Below are 17,501 nucleotides of genomic sequence, written 5' to 3'. Positions count from 1 at the left end.
CTCCACCAAGTGAGTTTGGAAAAGCCAAGCGTCTTGTCTACACAGCTTAAACTAGGATACCTGCCAGTGAGCACATCAGTGGCTTCTACCAACAAAGAAACCTTCCTGTGAGCTCACACCTTAGCAAGCTGCCCTAATTTCACTACAGCAGGCATTGCCCAGCTATGATTTTTGGTCAAGAAATAAAAATCAAAAACTTTGGTCAAAACAGTTATACAATACCAGTCAGGTAAGAAGACTCACTCTTACTGGAGACTGTTTGAGAAAGCCTGTGCATGTAAAAAATAAGCCCAGTCAGTACAGGCAGTCCAGCAAAAATCCCTGTGTAGGTAACAGCTATGCATAGGTTGGCCAAAAAAACCTCCTGAAGGTGTAAGCAAGGTCTGATTCCTTTTTAAGGATCATGCTTTGAATGAAACTCTCCTGTAAATCCTTACTGTGCATTACAGAAAAAATAACTCCTTATTCATCCTTCTCCATTTCTCCATTTCTGTGATCTTCTCTTGCTTGTAACCCTCACACGCAAAATCGATGTTGAACCACGTGCAGCAGCTGAGTGCTTGTTCCCCTTACAACAAACCATCTTCAGAGCCACACAGTGTTTTACAACCTCAGCATCACTGCACCCACTGCCATCAAACATTTTTTAGCCTAGCTCTCACTAAAACTTTTTATGATTGTTTGTGCAACGTTATGCTGTCATAAGAGTATGCAAACCCTAAGATTCATAACTATTCCAGCAATAACAATCCTACTTGCAGACCAGTGTCTGAGAAACAGCTTGTAACATATGCAACAATGACCTTGAACTGCGCTCTGCCCCACTGCACAGGAGAGGTGGGTCGTGGTTTTAGGCTGTTTAGAAGCTCAGGAGACATCACTTCCACAGGCAGAAATCACCATCTTTAGTCTCTCTGCACAGACATCTCACTAAAACAGCACTGAGGGATCCTAAAAGGCTTGATCTGGAGAAATTAAAATCTCAGATGAGGTAGATCAAATTTACATGGAGGTGAATGGAATCAAGGCATACATCCCACAAGGAGGTAATGGACATCCAGAGCTTTGAGCCTGCTGGTGGAAAGAAAACAGTCCTTTTTGACAACAACTATCTCTTTTTTCCTTACTTACTTCTTCAGTATCTCACTAATCTGACACTTAAGCAGAAATCAATCAGAGATTCTGCAGGGCCCCAAGAGAAAAATTAATGGCAATGACCCATTCTATTGTTTATTTCTTTAAGAGGTGCCAGAGGTCCCACAAGAAACAGGCAACTCACAAGTGAGACAAGGACTCTCTAAGCCAAGACTTCTTACACAAATGACAAAAACATGAGGACATCATGTCCTCATTTCAAGGTTTAACATGATTTAGCATACCCTCATGTAGCTCTTCCTCTAACACCGTGCGCTAGGTGAAGTGTGGGACTAGCAGCCAGCAAGAACATTATTTTCATAAGGCAAATGTTGCTGCCCTTCATTGGTGGTGTGATGGTGTCTCCAAGTACCAGCAAGCTAGGTACTGCAGAAGCTTGAGAAGTAGACTTCTATCTGAAATACTCTGTGATATACCAGGTTAACCCAATCAACCAAAAAGAAAAAGTTAAAAAAGCAGTAGCACCTCACCTCATTACCATGCACAAAATCCTATAGCTTGCTCTCCCCCTGGTCTGGTGAACAAATTCATCAGCTAGAGAGGATGCCATGAACTGAAAAGGTATACCTACATGTATTTGAAGGTGACTGTGGTGAAGCCTATGAACGCCCTGAGAAAAGAAAGCTCTCCTGATGTGGGCTCCCCCAGCAGAAGAGAGAGAGACAGCTCTTTATCCCATAGAGCTGTCTTCGTGGCAAAAAAAAGGGGACATGGAATAGTACTAAATGTTATAGTAATCGTAATCACCCTGGTGTTAGTTTCAGCTCCTCAGTATCAGAAGTTAAAATGCCCTTTCAGAGTTGGTCCCTGTGCCAGAATTGCTAGAGAAACTCTATGACAGCAAAAGGGATGACCCATCTGTTCCTTTACAAAAGGAGGTTTTGGTGGACATTTCATCTTTCATTGTTGAGTGGTTTCACAACACAGCCTTTGCAGAAGCAGCCTGCCCTCTCTTGATGCTCTACAGAAGAGGTCTGCCCTCTCCTGTCCTTAAACAAGGGACAAGGCATACCCAGACTCAAGAGGGTATAGCCTCATCAATTTAATCTCAGTCAAAAAAGTACCACTGCAGTCCAAACCCAAACAGTCTCAGAGTCGTTGATATGGCTCCACTAACTTTGCCAAGAATCCTCCACACTGACAAATTTCCCCTTTTTCCAGTTTCTGACAGGCACTGAATTGGAGGCTACAATTATCAAGTCCTAGAGTGAGAGGGCCTGATTAGCTTTAAGAAGTTTAATTAAGTACACAGAGCTCTAAACCTCTCAGGCACTGCCTGCAACTTGAGCTACCCAAGTAAAAATCACGAGCCCTGGAGCTGTCACTGCCAGAACACATAATTAGTAATGTCTTGCCACATTCAACTGACAGCCATCAACCCACTGCACCAACAGCATGGTCTCATGCTTTGCCTCGGTGCCTTGGATGTGAAAGATGGAAAACAACATGTTTCTGAAGAGCAAAGTCTCCCAGAAATGACACCTGCAGCTCCCAGGGTGTTATGTTGGACAATTCAGTTGGACTCTCTTCCTGTAAGACAGTCCATAATCTACTATGACATAACTCCAAAGATAAAATGAGCGCCCTTTGTGCTTGTGACAATCTACCTATACCATTGTCACTGCCCACCTATGTCATTGCTTCTGTTGTGCTGTGTCGTAACTACTCATTTAGCCTAACTTTCCTAAAATGGGTCCTAATCCCACCCTAGAATCTGGTTCTGGTTTTGCACTGACATGAAACCAGCAATGCCGAGGTCAGAGTCATGCCCAAGAAACAGCTTACTGTCCCCCTCACTCTTCCATGTAACATCTCTGTAACATCATACCTGCCACTGTTTTCCTGACTGGCTTGGCATGTACGTTGCTGGGAGGCTTCGAAGGCTGTTTTTCATGGCTGGCCCTACAATCGTACCCCCTGTCTCACTTGAGGAAGGCTCATTGGCCACTGCCATTTGGTACTGGGAGTAGTTGTACAGGTTGTTATAGCAAGGATACAGGGATGGCTGGTAAAAACTGCTGTAGTAGGTGGAGTCCACAACCAACTCAGACGTGCTCTCCAAGTGCCCTCTGCTGGGGATGGAAGGGATGTCCTGAATGAGCATCCGCCCCTCTGGAAAAGAAAAAAAAACAAGCATTATGAAAACGGGAGGCTCCATGAAGACGATTACCTTTCACCTTCTGATGAGCTACTGCTTCTCCTAAAGGCTGGACAGAGAGCAGTAAACAGGAAGAGAAGGCGGCTGAAAGCAAAACATGACTGGATGTTTGGTGGAAACTCAAGTGGACCGACAACCACTCAAATCCCAAGACACGCACCACGGATTGCAAAACAGCAGACAAAACCAACTGTAAGTTAAGACAAAGCTCTGAATCCTCAATCAGCACCAGTTGATGGGATAATGATTTACATCACCTAACTTTACAGTCCCCTGTTATTTTTAACATGTAACACAAGTGCCAAGTCCCTTTTAACTCCCTGGAAATAGAAAGCTCTAGCAACAGAATGATCCCTCTCCAGTTAGTGCCCTGAAGCTGAGAGGACATTTTCTGAACATGCCTCAAGGAAGGGTAAACAGCCACAAAGCCAAGAGAAGCTGCAGTAGGGAAAACACTGCATGATCAGCCAAGTTATTTCAGAGACCCATATGCTACCTGTGAGCAGTGAGGCCCTCAATCCTTGCCCGGCCTCCGTACCCAAATTTAGCTCCTGTTTACCCACAAAGCACACCACTAGCAAAAGAGAAGGAGGAGAAGGGTACTGCTTGTGACTTGCTGCACGCTCTAGTGTGCCTCCAGACTGTGCTCTCTCCACAGGCATGGTTTGCCTCTCCTGTCATTCCCTAAGCTGGGAGTGCTTCTCAGGGGATGTTTTAAGCCATGATTTCCTCACTCCACTGTCAATCAGTGCCTTGCAATATTTGCAAGCATAAAAAAGGAAGGTGCTTGTTGGTACTGTTCCGCAGCCAAGCTCTCTCAGATGTGTTACATGAGCTACACGGCTGAGCCCGACAGCAAAAAACTGCCACAACCCTAGAAAGAGTAACCATGTGGTGAATATACATTTACATATTAGACAAGGGAAAAAATTAAACACATAAATCCCACCATGCCTGCAGCTCTGATTCTTGTTTATATCCCTGTAGCCCTGCCCTGCACCAGTCCTCTATAAGGTCCTCTGCTCTTCCCATGATGTTGTCTAACTGTACTGTGGATGAGGAAAGGACGTGGCTTAAAGCATAGTGATGAGCTCTCAAGGGCTATCAGTATGGAGACAAGCAGCATGGACAACAGGCACATTGAAATGAAATAACAGCCCTAGGAGACAATTCAGGCAGGCCTACTTTGTTTTGCATCTTTCTCTTGGTGTATCTGCATTTTGGTTACTTACCTTAAAATGAATATGGTGGCACTTACCAGCCTCTCAGTCATGGTAACAACTTCTACTGCACTGTTTATTAGCTGCATACTAGATCCAATGATCAGTTTTACCAATTATTGCCATTTACAATGCAACTCTGTTTTGCTTCTTCAGCTATAATGAAAGCTTTGTGCGATCACGGATCATCTCCTTCCAGGTCACTAAATTATACAGTGCCCCCATTCAGTTCTTGCTGACATTTTGTTGACATGAATGAACTATACACATTTATTAGCAAAGAGAGTGTTTTATGCCTCCTGCATCTGATTTTTCTGCTTCTCAGAACCACGCCAGCTGACCTTGTTTATTTGGAGTACTTCTCAAATTTGTGCACAGAACAAGAGCTGTCTGCAATGCCACAAAAGACCATGTACATTTTTTACACTTTCATATTTTTATGGGGTTTTTATTGCCATTATTCTGCTTCTGGGCAGGGCTTTTCAAGTCCTTTTGTCCACGTCTTTGATAAAACCAGAACTTAGACCACTGGCACTGAAAAGTCAACAATTCTGATAAATCACAGCACAAGCCTGACTCCCTTCCTCAAACTTAGCTCTTGAATAAAGCTACATTCCATTTGTTCTGTGTTTCACACCGTAGAATGGAAGCCAAAAGCAAAATCCTCCAACACATTCCCTGCTGGGATACAGATTTCACATGTAACAGAGACACGCAAGGCAGCCGTCTGCAGAACTCCTGACAGGGCTATGCTATGCTGCACAAATATGCAACTTCGTCTAAAACCTCTGCAGTGCCTTTCCATTTGCGGTGCATCATTAGAAGTGCTAATACTTTCCATTAACAATACCAGGACCAGGAAGATGTGGCCTCCTTACACCTACATGATCTGGATGATTGGATCAAGGTTACCCTCAGTAAGTTCATGGACAACATTAAGTCAGGTGGGAGTGTTGATTTGCGCTCTGCAGAGGGATCTGGATGGGCTGGATCAATGGGCCAAGGCCAGTGGTGTGAGGTTCAACAAGGCCAAATGGCAGGTCCTGCACTTGGGTCACAACAACCCCAGGCAGCGCTACAGGCTGGGGGCAGAGTGGCTGGAAAGCTGCCTGGTGGAAAAGGACCTGAGGGTGCTGGTTAAACAGCGGCTGAACATGATCCAGCAATGTGCCCAGATGGCCAAGGAGGCCAATGCCTGTATCAGGAATAGTGTGGGGAGCAGGACCAGGGAAGTGACTGTGCCCCCGTACGCAGCACTGGTGAGGCTGTACCTTCAGTACTGTGTCCAGTTCTGGGCCACTCACTCCAAGAAAAACACTGAGGTGCTGAAGCATGTCCAGAGAAGGACAATGGAGCTGGTGAAGGCTCTAGAAAGTAAGTTCTGTAAGGGGTAGTTGAGGGAGATGGAGTTGTTTAGCCTGGACAAAAGGGGGCTCATGGATGACCTTATTAGTCTCTGCAACCTCTCTGAAAGGAGGTTGTAGCAAGGTGGGGGTTGGCCTCTTCTCCCAGGCAATTAGTGACAGGACAAAAGGAAATGGCCTCAAGGCGTTCCAGGGGAGGTTCAGGTTAGGGAAAGGGTTGTTAAGCATTGGAATAGGCTGCCCACAGAGGCAGTGGAGTCACCATCCTCGGTGTGGCACTCAGTGCTATGGCTGAATTGACAATGTGGTGATTGGTCAAGGGTTGGACTTGATGATCTTAGAGGTCTTTTCCAACCTAAATGTTTCTGTGATACACAGGAAAGGTGAGCCACCCTAGGTGTCAGCAGTTAAAAGGAAGAAGGTGAGAAAGTAGTCAGTTTTGCTGCAACTTTTGGAAAGGTCAGAGGCACTACACTTCCTAATCTGGGACAAGATGGGCTAGGCTAGACAGGAGATCTGTCCGTAACTATCCACCAAATCATACAAGCATTCCTGATGCCCCTTTGACGTTCTAGTGGCTGATAGTGCTACAGTTCCTTGCTGAAAAGCAGCAATGGCAGTTTTCTGCTGCATTAAGGATTCAAAATAAAATGCTTTTTGCGCCTCCTTTTCTCTCTCTCCCTTCTATCTGTGGTTTGGGCTACCATCATTTGGCAGTAGAGGTGCAGAAGGGTTGACCCATTTTTCCCGTATGTAGCTGCACAACAGCCACCAGTGGGTCAGTGCTCAGGGCTGTTACAAACCCACCAGAAGGATCTTCTACTTTCCTTCTGCTGTTCCTCCACTCTCCAATAATCTTTACACTACAATCAGCTGTTTTCTACAGAGTCAGTCTGTAGAGCTGGCTCATTCAGCCACCTATGCAGTCATACACATAAATCCACAAGCATCAGCAGTCTGGGGCATTTTTCTCTTATAAACACAGAATTATGGAATCCATGGTCCTTGTAACATCTCTGAGCTGCAGGGCCACACCACAGGGATGTGCCCCACGAGATTAGTAATAAAAATAGGAGCCATGGGAAAGTTCAAATGAAGGGACAGAGACATCTAACTTCACAACGAACTGGGGCTCCCGTGACAGCTCGGGAAAGAGAGCCATTTCCCTAAATCCCAAGACGCATCATGTTTCTGAAGATGGAAGGACTGGCAAGATCTGACAAAGGGCAGGAGAAAACTGCAAAGTATTTCAGCTTACACTTTCCTCCCAAATTTAGGAGGTTAGATTTTCTTTGATGTCATGCTTTGGGACCAGTATCCACTTTTTCTTCTCCAGTAGCATCTGGAGCAGATTCGGTGCTTCACCTGGGAGAAAGGAGACACTTCATGAAAGGGAGACACTTCACGAAAGACATGACTTTGTGCCATCTTCACCTGAGCAGAAGTCAGGTCAGCCAAGGTCAAACCACCTCAAGGGTTACCCTAAACTCTTTACAGACTTTAAGCATCCAGACAAAGAGAAGGATGCCTCTGGAGACCCAAGGTCTTGCAGATCTTAAGCAACTCTGGAACGCAACAGCTCAAGGGCAGGCCTGCATTCCAGCTCTGTGCCCTTACCTCATCCAGCCTGGCAGATTCTCTTCCTACTACCAGTCATCTCCCACTACTAATGTATAGATCATACATATACAACACATATAGAACATACATAACTGTATAGACATTAAGGGGAAAGAGTTTTGCTATTAACGGGGAAAGCCCTTGACTTTTTTTGAGTAATGAGAGTTAAAAAGAAAAGCAGGTCAGATCAGCCAGTACCTACATGTGGTACCTTCAAAGCAGTGGTTAGTGCCAAAGGGACCAGAACTAAAGGCCAGAGAATCCTGCTAAACTGTCCTAGGGAGAAAACAAAGCACTGAGAGATGTGCCTAGAGAAGATTTCAGGTTTATGGTATGCCATGGGGATTTTTTTCCCTGTCCATGCCAGTTCTTCTCCAGCAAACTGGTTCTGGGCTGCAGCATCTTCAGTTACAACCACTGTTTGCAGAAGAGGACAGATCTATAGGAACCAATGGCTGTAACTAAACTTTAACTAGCTGGGGTTTCTCTGGTTGGTCCTTGGCCTGTACCTGTAATGCTAGACTCCTACCTACAGGCTGAACCTTCCTACAGCCTCAATTCCAGCAGCTCAATGAGCAAAGTGTCCTCTTCAAGGCATGCTGTCAGCCTGTGGCTGTGTTTTCTGCCAGCCAGGTGAGAATACCAAGGTTAAGAAAGCAGCTTTTAGCTGGTTGGTTTTTTTTCTTCAAAATGTAATTCAACACAGCTGAATTGTTCTGCTGCCAAGGAGAGGGTCCTCCCTGCCATACATCTTGCTGCACTACAACACCTGCACGTGAGGGGCAGCCCTGAGGTTCATTGCTCCAAAGGGAGTAACTTTTGGGAGGAATTAAGCTCTCAGGAAGACAATCCCTGCTGCACTGTCAGGCTCTCATTCTGCCCCTCCACCTGCCCTTTAAAACATGAGGGCTGTTACAGGTACTGGGCTCATGCCTTGGTTGCCTTCACCCTCTACATGGAAAAACTGGGAAGGGCTCCTGGGCCTTTCCTCTGCTACTACACACAAATCTGAGTATTGTGCAAGTTGCAAATAGGTAAAAATATGGAACTGAGCCCATACAAGAAGGTACAGAAATCAGAATCAAAAAAAGTCGTTAAAATTATTGCTCAGTTTTTGGAACACCAAATCTACAGTGTAGGGCCATCAGAGGCTCTCCATCTGTAAGCAACATTCTTGCAGTGAGACAACAGTACCCCTTCAGGCAGTTGTGTCCTTGAATCTCTAAGCTCTTCTCTATGTCTTTACTAATTCCTGTAGAGAACCGATGCTACTTTTTTTGCACTATATACACAGTGTGAAATATAGCCCACTCTTTCATAGAAGATCAATATAATGAACAATAAATACTGTTATTGATCTTGCAGTGTTGTAGATGACTCTCCAGCTCTATGGCATATTAATAGTAGTTAACCAGTAATTCATTTCAGGGTGGCTGGTATTTTCTTTTAAAGAAGGTGAATACTAGGGGTCAGTTACACATACAGGTCTTTTACATTCAGTAACCCATGATAGGCTTCTGCCTTCACTTAGCAGAGCACAGTGAAAAACAGTGGTCCAGTCCTCAGCTAATGTAAACCAGTCTCAGACCATTTACTTCAATAAAGCTATGGCAATTTACACGAATTGCAGATATGCATGGCAAAGTCAACGCAGAAACCAGTGTATAGATCATTTGGGAGGAGAAAGGAGAAATTCCAGGGAATTCACAAGAATTTCTATCATCACCTCTTTCTCACAGATGCAATTGTGTTTTAAAAGATGAGTATTGAGACATACCAACATTGAAGTCTGAAGGCTGAGCACAGAGCACTTTCTATTCCTACTGGTACTGTTAAGAGCCAGTTTTACATCTTCTTATACACCAAACCCAGTAATTTAAGGGTGTCTGGGTAAGTCTCTGATACTGGGGTCAAATGACACAGGGTCCCTATGATTAAACTTTCTCAGCATGATAAAACAAGGTGGTAGCACCAAAGTGCCAACTGGGAATGGTTACTGTACTACACAGGAATCCGGGGAGATTATTAGTCAGCTCAGGACAGATGCACACCGGGAACTGTTTTATAAATCAGGATAGCACAGTCACATTTCAATGCCTGGGAGCAGGCACTGGCATGGTTCAATTCAGTCGTGTGGCTGTTACACCTGATTATTCTTCATCTGCTTGTGCATTTCAGAAAAGGGATTTGTATATGCTTTGTGGCAATGAAGATAATTTCACTGCCCCCCCATTCATTAAACCTACGGTTAACAGTTTTTATTTCTTCTATGCCTACAGAGATACCTCGTGTACATAGACCTGCTGCTGAAAATGCAGAACTGTGACTACTTAAGTAACACATTTACTCAAGGAGCAAGTAGGCACATCCATTGCCCAGTGAGCAGAGTTCAGCTACTGGTAAGTTTACATTTCCTGTAGTTTTCAGTTCAGAGTGACTGTTTTCATCAGTGCAGTTCTAATATATTCCTGCAAGCTATTCCACTAAAACACCAAAAACTAATTATTCACTCAGGAAACACTTGTCTTCATACCCCAAAAGAATCTTGGATCCATACCTGAGAATTTCTCCTTGCTCATAAAGCACTGATGCACTCCTATTATCTGGTTTAGCAGTATTAAGTCTTGCAATGCATTAGTTTAGTTCAATTCATAGCTGGCTGTGAGGTCGGACAGTAGCCTTGAACAAGGCCGGTATGAAATCACTCCCTAACACCATAATCAGAAACTCTAGTACAATGTGTTTCTCCCACCAGACAATCATGACAGAGCTATTTCAGATGTCAGAAAAAGCTGGCACCATTACTTACTTTCTGCTGAGACACACTGCCTCCCAAGGAACAAAACCGGCACACTTGATCTGCCTTTGAGAGGAATACTTCTGTTCTCTTCCCATCAGAAGTTGAGGATTATCTTTGGTTCCAGCACTGAACTTTTAGCTTGCTATAAAGTTAATGTGCTAGACAATGTTCATTTCAGGCAAGGCTGTGGGGTTGTGTATTCTCTGCCACCCCCAAAAAAGGTCATTATCTGTAATTACCCATTACCATGCATAATTATTTCTTCTATTCTGGTCTATGGCCCCCAGGATTTTATGCTGTTACAGCTCACTGCATTATCTTATCAAATTTGTTAAGTAAGCTTTTTTGACCTTTTGAGCACTTGTCACAGCATATACAAAAGCTGACAGTAAATTGTCTAAGCATCTAGTGTGTAATTTATTATCTGTACCTTGCAGAGTGATCCCATACAGAACAGTACACATGAACATCTTCCCTATTCCATCTCCCTGCTTTAGCTAAAATCAAAGGAGGAAAGGAAATCTCTTCAATAAGAGAAAAAGGGAATGGGAAAAGGCTGAGGACTCTTAAGAGTTGAGGAACATGACAGCAAATAAGCAGCTAAGCCTGAGCATCAAGCTCTGGAGAAGATCCCAGAGGCTCTCCTCTCCAATGCCACCTTTTCTCTTTCTCCTCTCCCTCCATAGAGTCTGACTGAACTATTTTGGCTTCTTTTCACACCTTTGTAACTCTGCCGATCCCCAGTCTTTCACACAGAAGCCCACTTACTGCTTTTTCAGCAAGCAGAGCACAAACCACCCCACCCCCCATTTACAGCTTCTGTCAATGCAGTATAGGTTCCTAAGAAACAAATTTGGTCCAAGATGCCATTCACAGGGTTTGTCCTTTAAGGATACTGATGTGAGTATGCAAAGCACCAGGTTTTTGTCTCTCCACTGCTCTAAAAGCTCCCAGCAAAGGACCAGACACTGACCTGCATCTCAGTACTGTTTTAGCTAACAGCTCCATTGCACTACAAGTCCATTTCATATTTCTATTCCCTCTTCTTCCTACGGGCACTGAAATCAGAGGCTTCAGAGAACGACAAGAAAACAGGATAGCTAATGCCCTGTATCCTGACTTTTGTCTTCCCCTTAGTCCTCCATTTATCAATACACTCCAGGGGGTGTCGTATCTTAAAATCTCTCTTTTAGGTGAAAATATACACAAAACTCTCAGCTCACATCACTATCTGCAAAGAGATACTTAAGAAATCACAACTTAACAAATTACAGTAAAAAAAATAATTTGGTGCTTTTGAACTGTGTGGTTAATAAACTTCCCAAGAATCAGAAAATCTGAGATACTTTTCTGCCATCATGACAAATAAAAGGAAATGTCAAGAATCAGGTATTTACTCTGAACTAAAGTATGAGAATTGGTGTAACACAAGGTATGCAGAATCATGCTTTTCAGATCTGCCAGTGAAAGCTGCCTTCTTAAAAGCACTGAAAGCACTTCTACCTAAAAGACTGAAAACACAGAGACCCTGGACTCCTGAAAGCAACCCTGAATTCAGATCCTAAGAGATGGCTACCTGAGACACTGCTGTGAAGATAAAACCCTTCCCTGTATTTCTCCACAGTTTGCAGCACTCTGGCCCATCACTCTGTGCTGCCTCTCAGGCAGCAGGGAGGTGGAGAGCACTCAGCAACCACAATAAGGCAGTAAACGCAGGCGAAAAGCAGGGCCTACAGAGCAGGAGGGGAGTTCAAGCTTGTACATGTCCTGAAACCTAGTTTCTGAGATGTACAGGGTTGTCCTACTCTCATTCACCTACAGAAAGCCACATCTGCAACACTCCCAATTGTTTTGACCAAAAAGCTTTTGAGAAAACTATGTCTTTTCCTCCCTCCCCCAATTGCCAATGTTATGGCCCCATCTTGAGCTCAAATGCCAAATTCAGTGGTTCTTTTTCCTTCTTGTTTGGAATGCCTTCCCAAACAGCACTGGATACCCAGCTGTGTTCTGATTAACATCTATTAGAGAGAGGTAAAATATCAGGTTATCAGCTATATCAGACATGGGATAAAAAGCAGCTATGTCTCCAGGTTAAGAGTATAAAAGCGTAGCCGAAACAGTTTATTGCCACCAGAGTACCTCTCCAACCCTTAAACAGGGAACACAGATTTTCAGCAGATGTACACCTTTCTTCTCAAAGCAGAAAGAGACATTAGAAAAACAAAACAAAAACTACATAAAAAACAAAAAACCCCACCCAAACCAAAGTAAAGAAAGTAACCACAAAACAAACAAACAAAAAGCATGTGATCTACCAATTCTGAGCCTCTTGCAGTCTCCTGGCCTCTTCCTTAGAATCTACCAATTCCTTTCAATCTACCCCACCGCTTTATCATGTGTTAGGTGTTATCACCTGCCAACTCCTATCATGCTTTTCACCTTCTCCCACCACACCCAAGACAAAATAACCAGTCACTGCAGATCTAACAGGTCCCTGACAACTAGGGCTGCCTGGGTGTCCCAAAAAAACGCTTGCTAGACGAGGCAGACAGACTGTGATTTCAGCCAGCATTACTGGTGAGAAGCATAATGGCAGCGATGTCTGCAGGTGCAGGGCATGTGTCCTGGGGTCAGGAGACGGCTTTATCCACCAAGACGTCAACATCTGCGCTTCTCAAGGAATACCTGACTGCCAACACAATACTAATTTTCACCTTGAAGGAATAAGTATTATTTTTTTCACTCTTTAGGAGTAACTTGAGTGATCTTTGAGCAAAGTTTTTCCAGTTCCACTTCTGAAGGGCTAAATCAGTTCTGGAGTGGGATAACAGATCTTACCAAGAGCAACATTTGCCAGAAAGAGGCACTCTAGAAATAAGTGTTATGCAACATTTCAAGAAAATTTGGGAGACTCCAGAATTAAGGCTATTTCCTATTGTCTTGCTTGTGTCCTGTGGTGAATTCACCCAAAACACACTCATGGGATTCTGCATCCCCATGCCACTGCTGTTCACAACACCAAGACCATGAAATGACACAGAAAACTTCAGCTTGAGCTGATATAGTCTGGAAAAGGCATAAGCAATTCCAATCATACTGAAGATTAAATCTTAGATAAGGAGATCACTAAAGTGCAAAATAAAGAGCTTCTTTCACTCCAGGATATGTTTTCTGGTCTTTTAATCATTCCTAAATCTCCTGTGTGAACCCTTCCAAGTTCAAGTCCAGGTGTTGCAGGTCCAGACCATCGCTACATGCCCACCACTAGCTATAAAGAGAAACACAGGGAACAGTATGAACAGTGGAACAGATGTGACAGTTCCCCTGACCCCTCTCCTAGCCTTCCACTGGTTTTGGCTCAGTTATGCTCCTGAGTCTCCTGTGGTCTGCTTAATAACCACTGATGATTTCCCTTCCAGTGTTCCTTTTTATCCCACTTTCCAGTATGTACAACGTCCTCAGGAAAGGAGTCCCATTAGCACTAGTTCCACAAGCATCTCACTAGCTTCCCAATCACCACCAATCTTCTTCTGCCAAGAAGAGCTGTGCTAGTTGTTGGTCATCCTTTTCCACCAGGAACAACTAACATTCAGCACAGTACCCACCAGAGCCACTAGCTCTGCAGTGACAATGTTTCCTGGGGACGGATTTCTCCATTTTTCACTTCTGGTACGGGTTAAAAGGGCTTCTGCTTGCATGTGACTGATCATCTAACCAATCTTCCTGCAGTGCACTTCTGTCTTCTGCAGTGCTTTCCAGTATATGTACCTTTCCATCACCTACCAAGACAACCTGCGGTGATGCCAGATTTGCTTCCAAGATACCACACAGCTTACAGCAAAGAGCAAGTCCCTGTGAGACGCCTCCAGAAATACCCTTGTGTTAAGATTCCCCACTCAGACCTATATTTTCAAACTGACAGGATCATTCTCCTTAAAACCATGTAACACATATGATACTGATTTTCTGCCAGTTCAGTTTCCTAGTCAAGATGTCAGGGGATACAAAAATCAAAAGCCTTCCAGAATTTGCTTGCATCAATATGTCACTTTGCCAAACAATTCTGTAACAATAAAAGATTACTAACATGATAGAATCTTTACCCATAAACTTCTGTTTAATCATGTTGTGTGAACATCCTCTAACAGCTGCATTTCTCCCCCTCTTGCATATTTCAGTTTGCTGTGGATTGTTCCACTGTTTTCACAAAAAACTGATGTCAGGCCAATGGATTTGTAACCACCCATCCCACGGCACTCATTTTTCTTAAACACTGGCATGACATCAGCTTTCTTCCAGACTTAGGAATTTCCCCAGTGTTAAAAGCTTACTGGAAATCACAGAATGGGTAAGGTTGGAAGGGACCACAGTGGGATCATCTGGTCCACCCTCCCTGCTCAAGCAGGGTCATCCTAGAGCACATGGCACAAGATTGCATCCAGACAGTTCTTGGATATCACCAGTGAGAGAGAAGCCACAAATCTTAAGCCAAGGTTGTTTTTTTCTTCTTTTTAGGACTGCATGCAAGTTATCCAATCCTGCTGATTTCAGTTACTGTTGGAAATGAAAGCAGAATGTCACCATCTCCATATACAGCAGCACTATCTGCCTTTTTTCAAAGCAAGGATCAGAAAAAAAATCATTGAGCATTTCTTCCTATCTTCCACATGTAGAGTTATTACCACATAATGGCTGAAATGACTGTTAACTGTGTCTGTGTGTTCCTAATACAATTCAAATCCCTCACAATTTTAAGATTTTTAGTTAATTTTAATATTCATACAAACCAGTATTTTTTAAAAGAAAATGTGATTTGAGAGAAAACAAAGCAAGTAGGGAGCAATTTCAACCAGAAAACTGCAGCTTGGCCTAGTAAGTTTCTCAGTTCTACACAGAACCCCAGTCCATATCCAGTTAAGAGGAGCTGAAATACCACCACTGATTCCAGAAGAAGTGCAGAAGGCACATTTTGTTCACATTCAGTGTACACTTAAAAAGATGATCTGCTGCAAATATTTAGCAGGCAACTTAACAATCCTCCTAATATGGTAGAAGAAATAAAACCTACAAAACATAATTTTTTATTTCCACACTTAATTTAGGCTCCAGCCCCTACAGCAACAAATTCAGCTTTCAACATCTTCTATCACTGACTACAGCAGAGCAGTCGATTTTTTTATGTGAGCTGGAGGGTAACGTTGTTCTTTCCTTACTTGCACTTTTGGTTGTTATAACACAGCTATAGTGATTGATTGTATTCAAATCTTAATTGGCAAAAAAAAAAAAGAATGGCTTTGGTAAAGAAAATACGTTCAAAAGCTTTGACTCTGTGAAGATGTTAGGCACTATTTTAATACTCCAGCATATGCTTGTCCACACTGAACTGAGACAGCAGGATTATTTACATATCTGAAGTTATTAGCATGCATGACAGGTAACAGGATCAGGACCAACAACATAAGTGGTTTAGAAAATCAGGCGCATGAGAAACAAGGGCCATTTTCAATCTTCAGTATAAAAGCTGGGAGCATGACTACTGCGTTTGCATGTATATGTATACATGTTATTATTCACCTTGAGATACCCGATTTGAGAAAGAAATTTACAAATATTTAACTCCACATGTTCAGACATCCAGCATGCTACTAAAGCGAGTAACAGGAACAAAAGCAAAAATCAACACAAGTTTAAGAAAACAGATATTAAAGAATTTAAAAAGAAAATACAAGTGAAAGGAAATTAGGAAAGAAAACCAGATTTCTAGACAGTGACAGAAACAGCCCAGACACCTGCAGGTGCAAAGAAGCAAATTGTGAGGAGGAGAAAGAAACTCAGTGTGGGTTAAATGTAAAGGGATTTAAGTCATTAACAAGAGATCAAAGGGAACATTAGAAGGGAGGGAAGGCTTTACAAGTGTCTGAGATAGGAGACCTTGGAGGAAATATGACTAGGATAAAATCATTATGGCTCACACTAAAAATAATAAAGGGAGTAGGACGATGGCTGGAATTAGCTGGAGTCCATGCTTGGTTATAAGCTGTATGATGCAAGAAACCCAGAAGATTTCTAAAAAAAGACCAACTAGAAATAACAGGAGGGCTTTTTCACTCTACCTAATATGTGATGCAAAAACTAATATCAGGAGTGGTAAACAACCATGGCAGACACCCACTAGGCCTCAGCAAGCGAGCAAAAATCACGTGGATGTGCACAGCTTTTGTACATGATTGCCAGTGTTGCATGGATGCAACAACATTTCCAGTCAACAAAACCTATTTCAGTGCAAATGCAAATTGATCAGTAATGAATTTTGTTCACACACAACTGAGAGAAATGCACAGTGATTGGAACTACACTGGCTTCCACCTGCTGAGGTTCAGTTGTGTCCATTATTATAGACATCCAGATCAGCAAATGATGGCTTATTCTATGAGCAATAAAATAGCATCAATAAAGACTGGAGACAGAAATTAAAAAAATATAAATTATAAAATAATCAGCTATGCAATCTCACTGCAAAGGAAGTAAAGCTCAGTATTTAACTGACTCTCCACAAGCTCTTCAAGTAAACATAGGACAGATGTGCATGAATGATGTTTGTTACCTAAGGAGAGGAGCTATTCACAACCCTGCTTAAGAGTAGCACGTAGTCAAACTCAGAACAAAGTTTAGCAAAGTTAAAAAAAAAAGAAAGAGGAATTAGAAGAAGCATATGAAAAAACAGTCTTACAAAAGAAACTGTATTTTAGTCCCACAGTGACAAATCCACTGAAAATGGGCAAACAGGCTGAATTAAGAAGTTAGCTGATAAATTAAGCAAATGAGAGCAGTCATCAAGGTGTAAGAAAGCATGTGAAAAAAAGGAGAAGCAAGAAACCAAATCAGTGCTCAGTGAGGGAAGCGTGCAGTACTCCTTCACTCCTCACTTATATTTTTTCTTAAAACAAAGAGCCCCACACATTCAGATAAGTCATAATAACTGTTTCAAGGACACAGAAAGGAACAAGAGGTTAGCTGCAGATAGTGTAGTAATGTGCCCATGGATAGTAAATTCTTAGAAATTCCTAATACATCTTCTGTTCCTGCTCCATTCCTTATCTCAGTGTTCATAATGACAAATGGAAAGCACAAGCTGGCACAGATAACTCTCTAAACCTGAATGCTCATATGCAAATATCTGTGTG

General features: G+C 42.9%; 1 protein-coding gene across 1 annotated transcript in view; it reads right to left on the bottom strand.

Moving 5' to 3' along the window:
• DMRT1 (doublesex and mab-3 related transcription factor 1) overlaps nt 1-17,501 on the bottom strand; it is a 64,558-nt gene that overhangs the window by 35,604 nt on the left and 11,453 nt on the right. The window contains exon 3 of the mRNA XM_027709626.1: nt 2,984-3,267. Coding sequence (XP_027565427.1) covers nt 2,984-3,267 — 284 coding nt within the window. The remainder of the gene's footprint in view (nt 1-2,983; nt 3,268-17,501) is intronic.

This window comes from Neopelma chrysocephalum, unplaced genomic scaffold, assembly GCF_003984885.1.
Source record: "Neopelma chrysocephalum unplaced genomic scaffold, ASM398488v2 Primary Assembly neopelma1_96814, whole genome shotgun sequence".
In the NCBI taxonomy this organism is placed as follows: domain Eukaryota; kingdom Metazoa; phylum Chordata; class Aves; order Passeriformes; family Pipridae; genus Neopelma; species Neopelma chrysocephalum.
The sequence above is the reverse complement of the archived record's forward strand: the minus strand, read 5'-3'. Positions and strand labels throughout refer to the sequence as shown.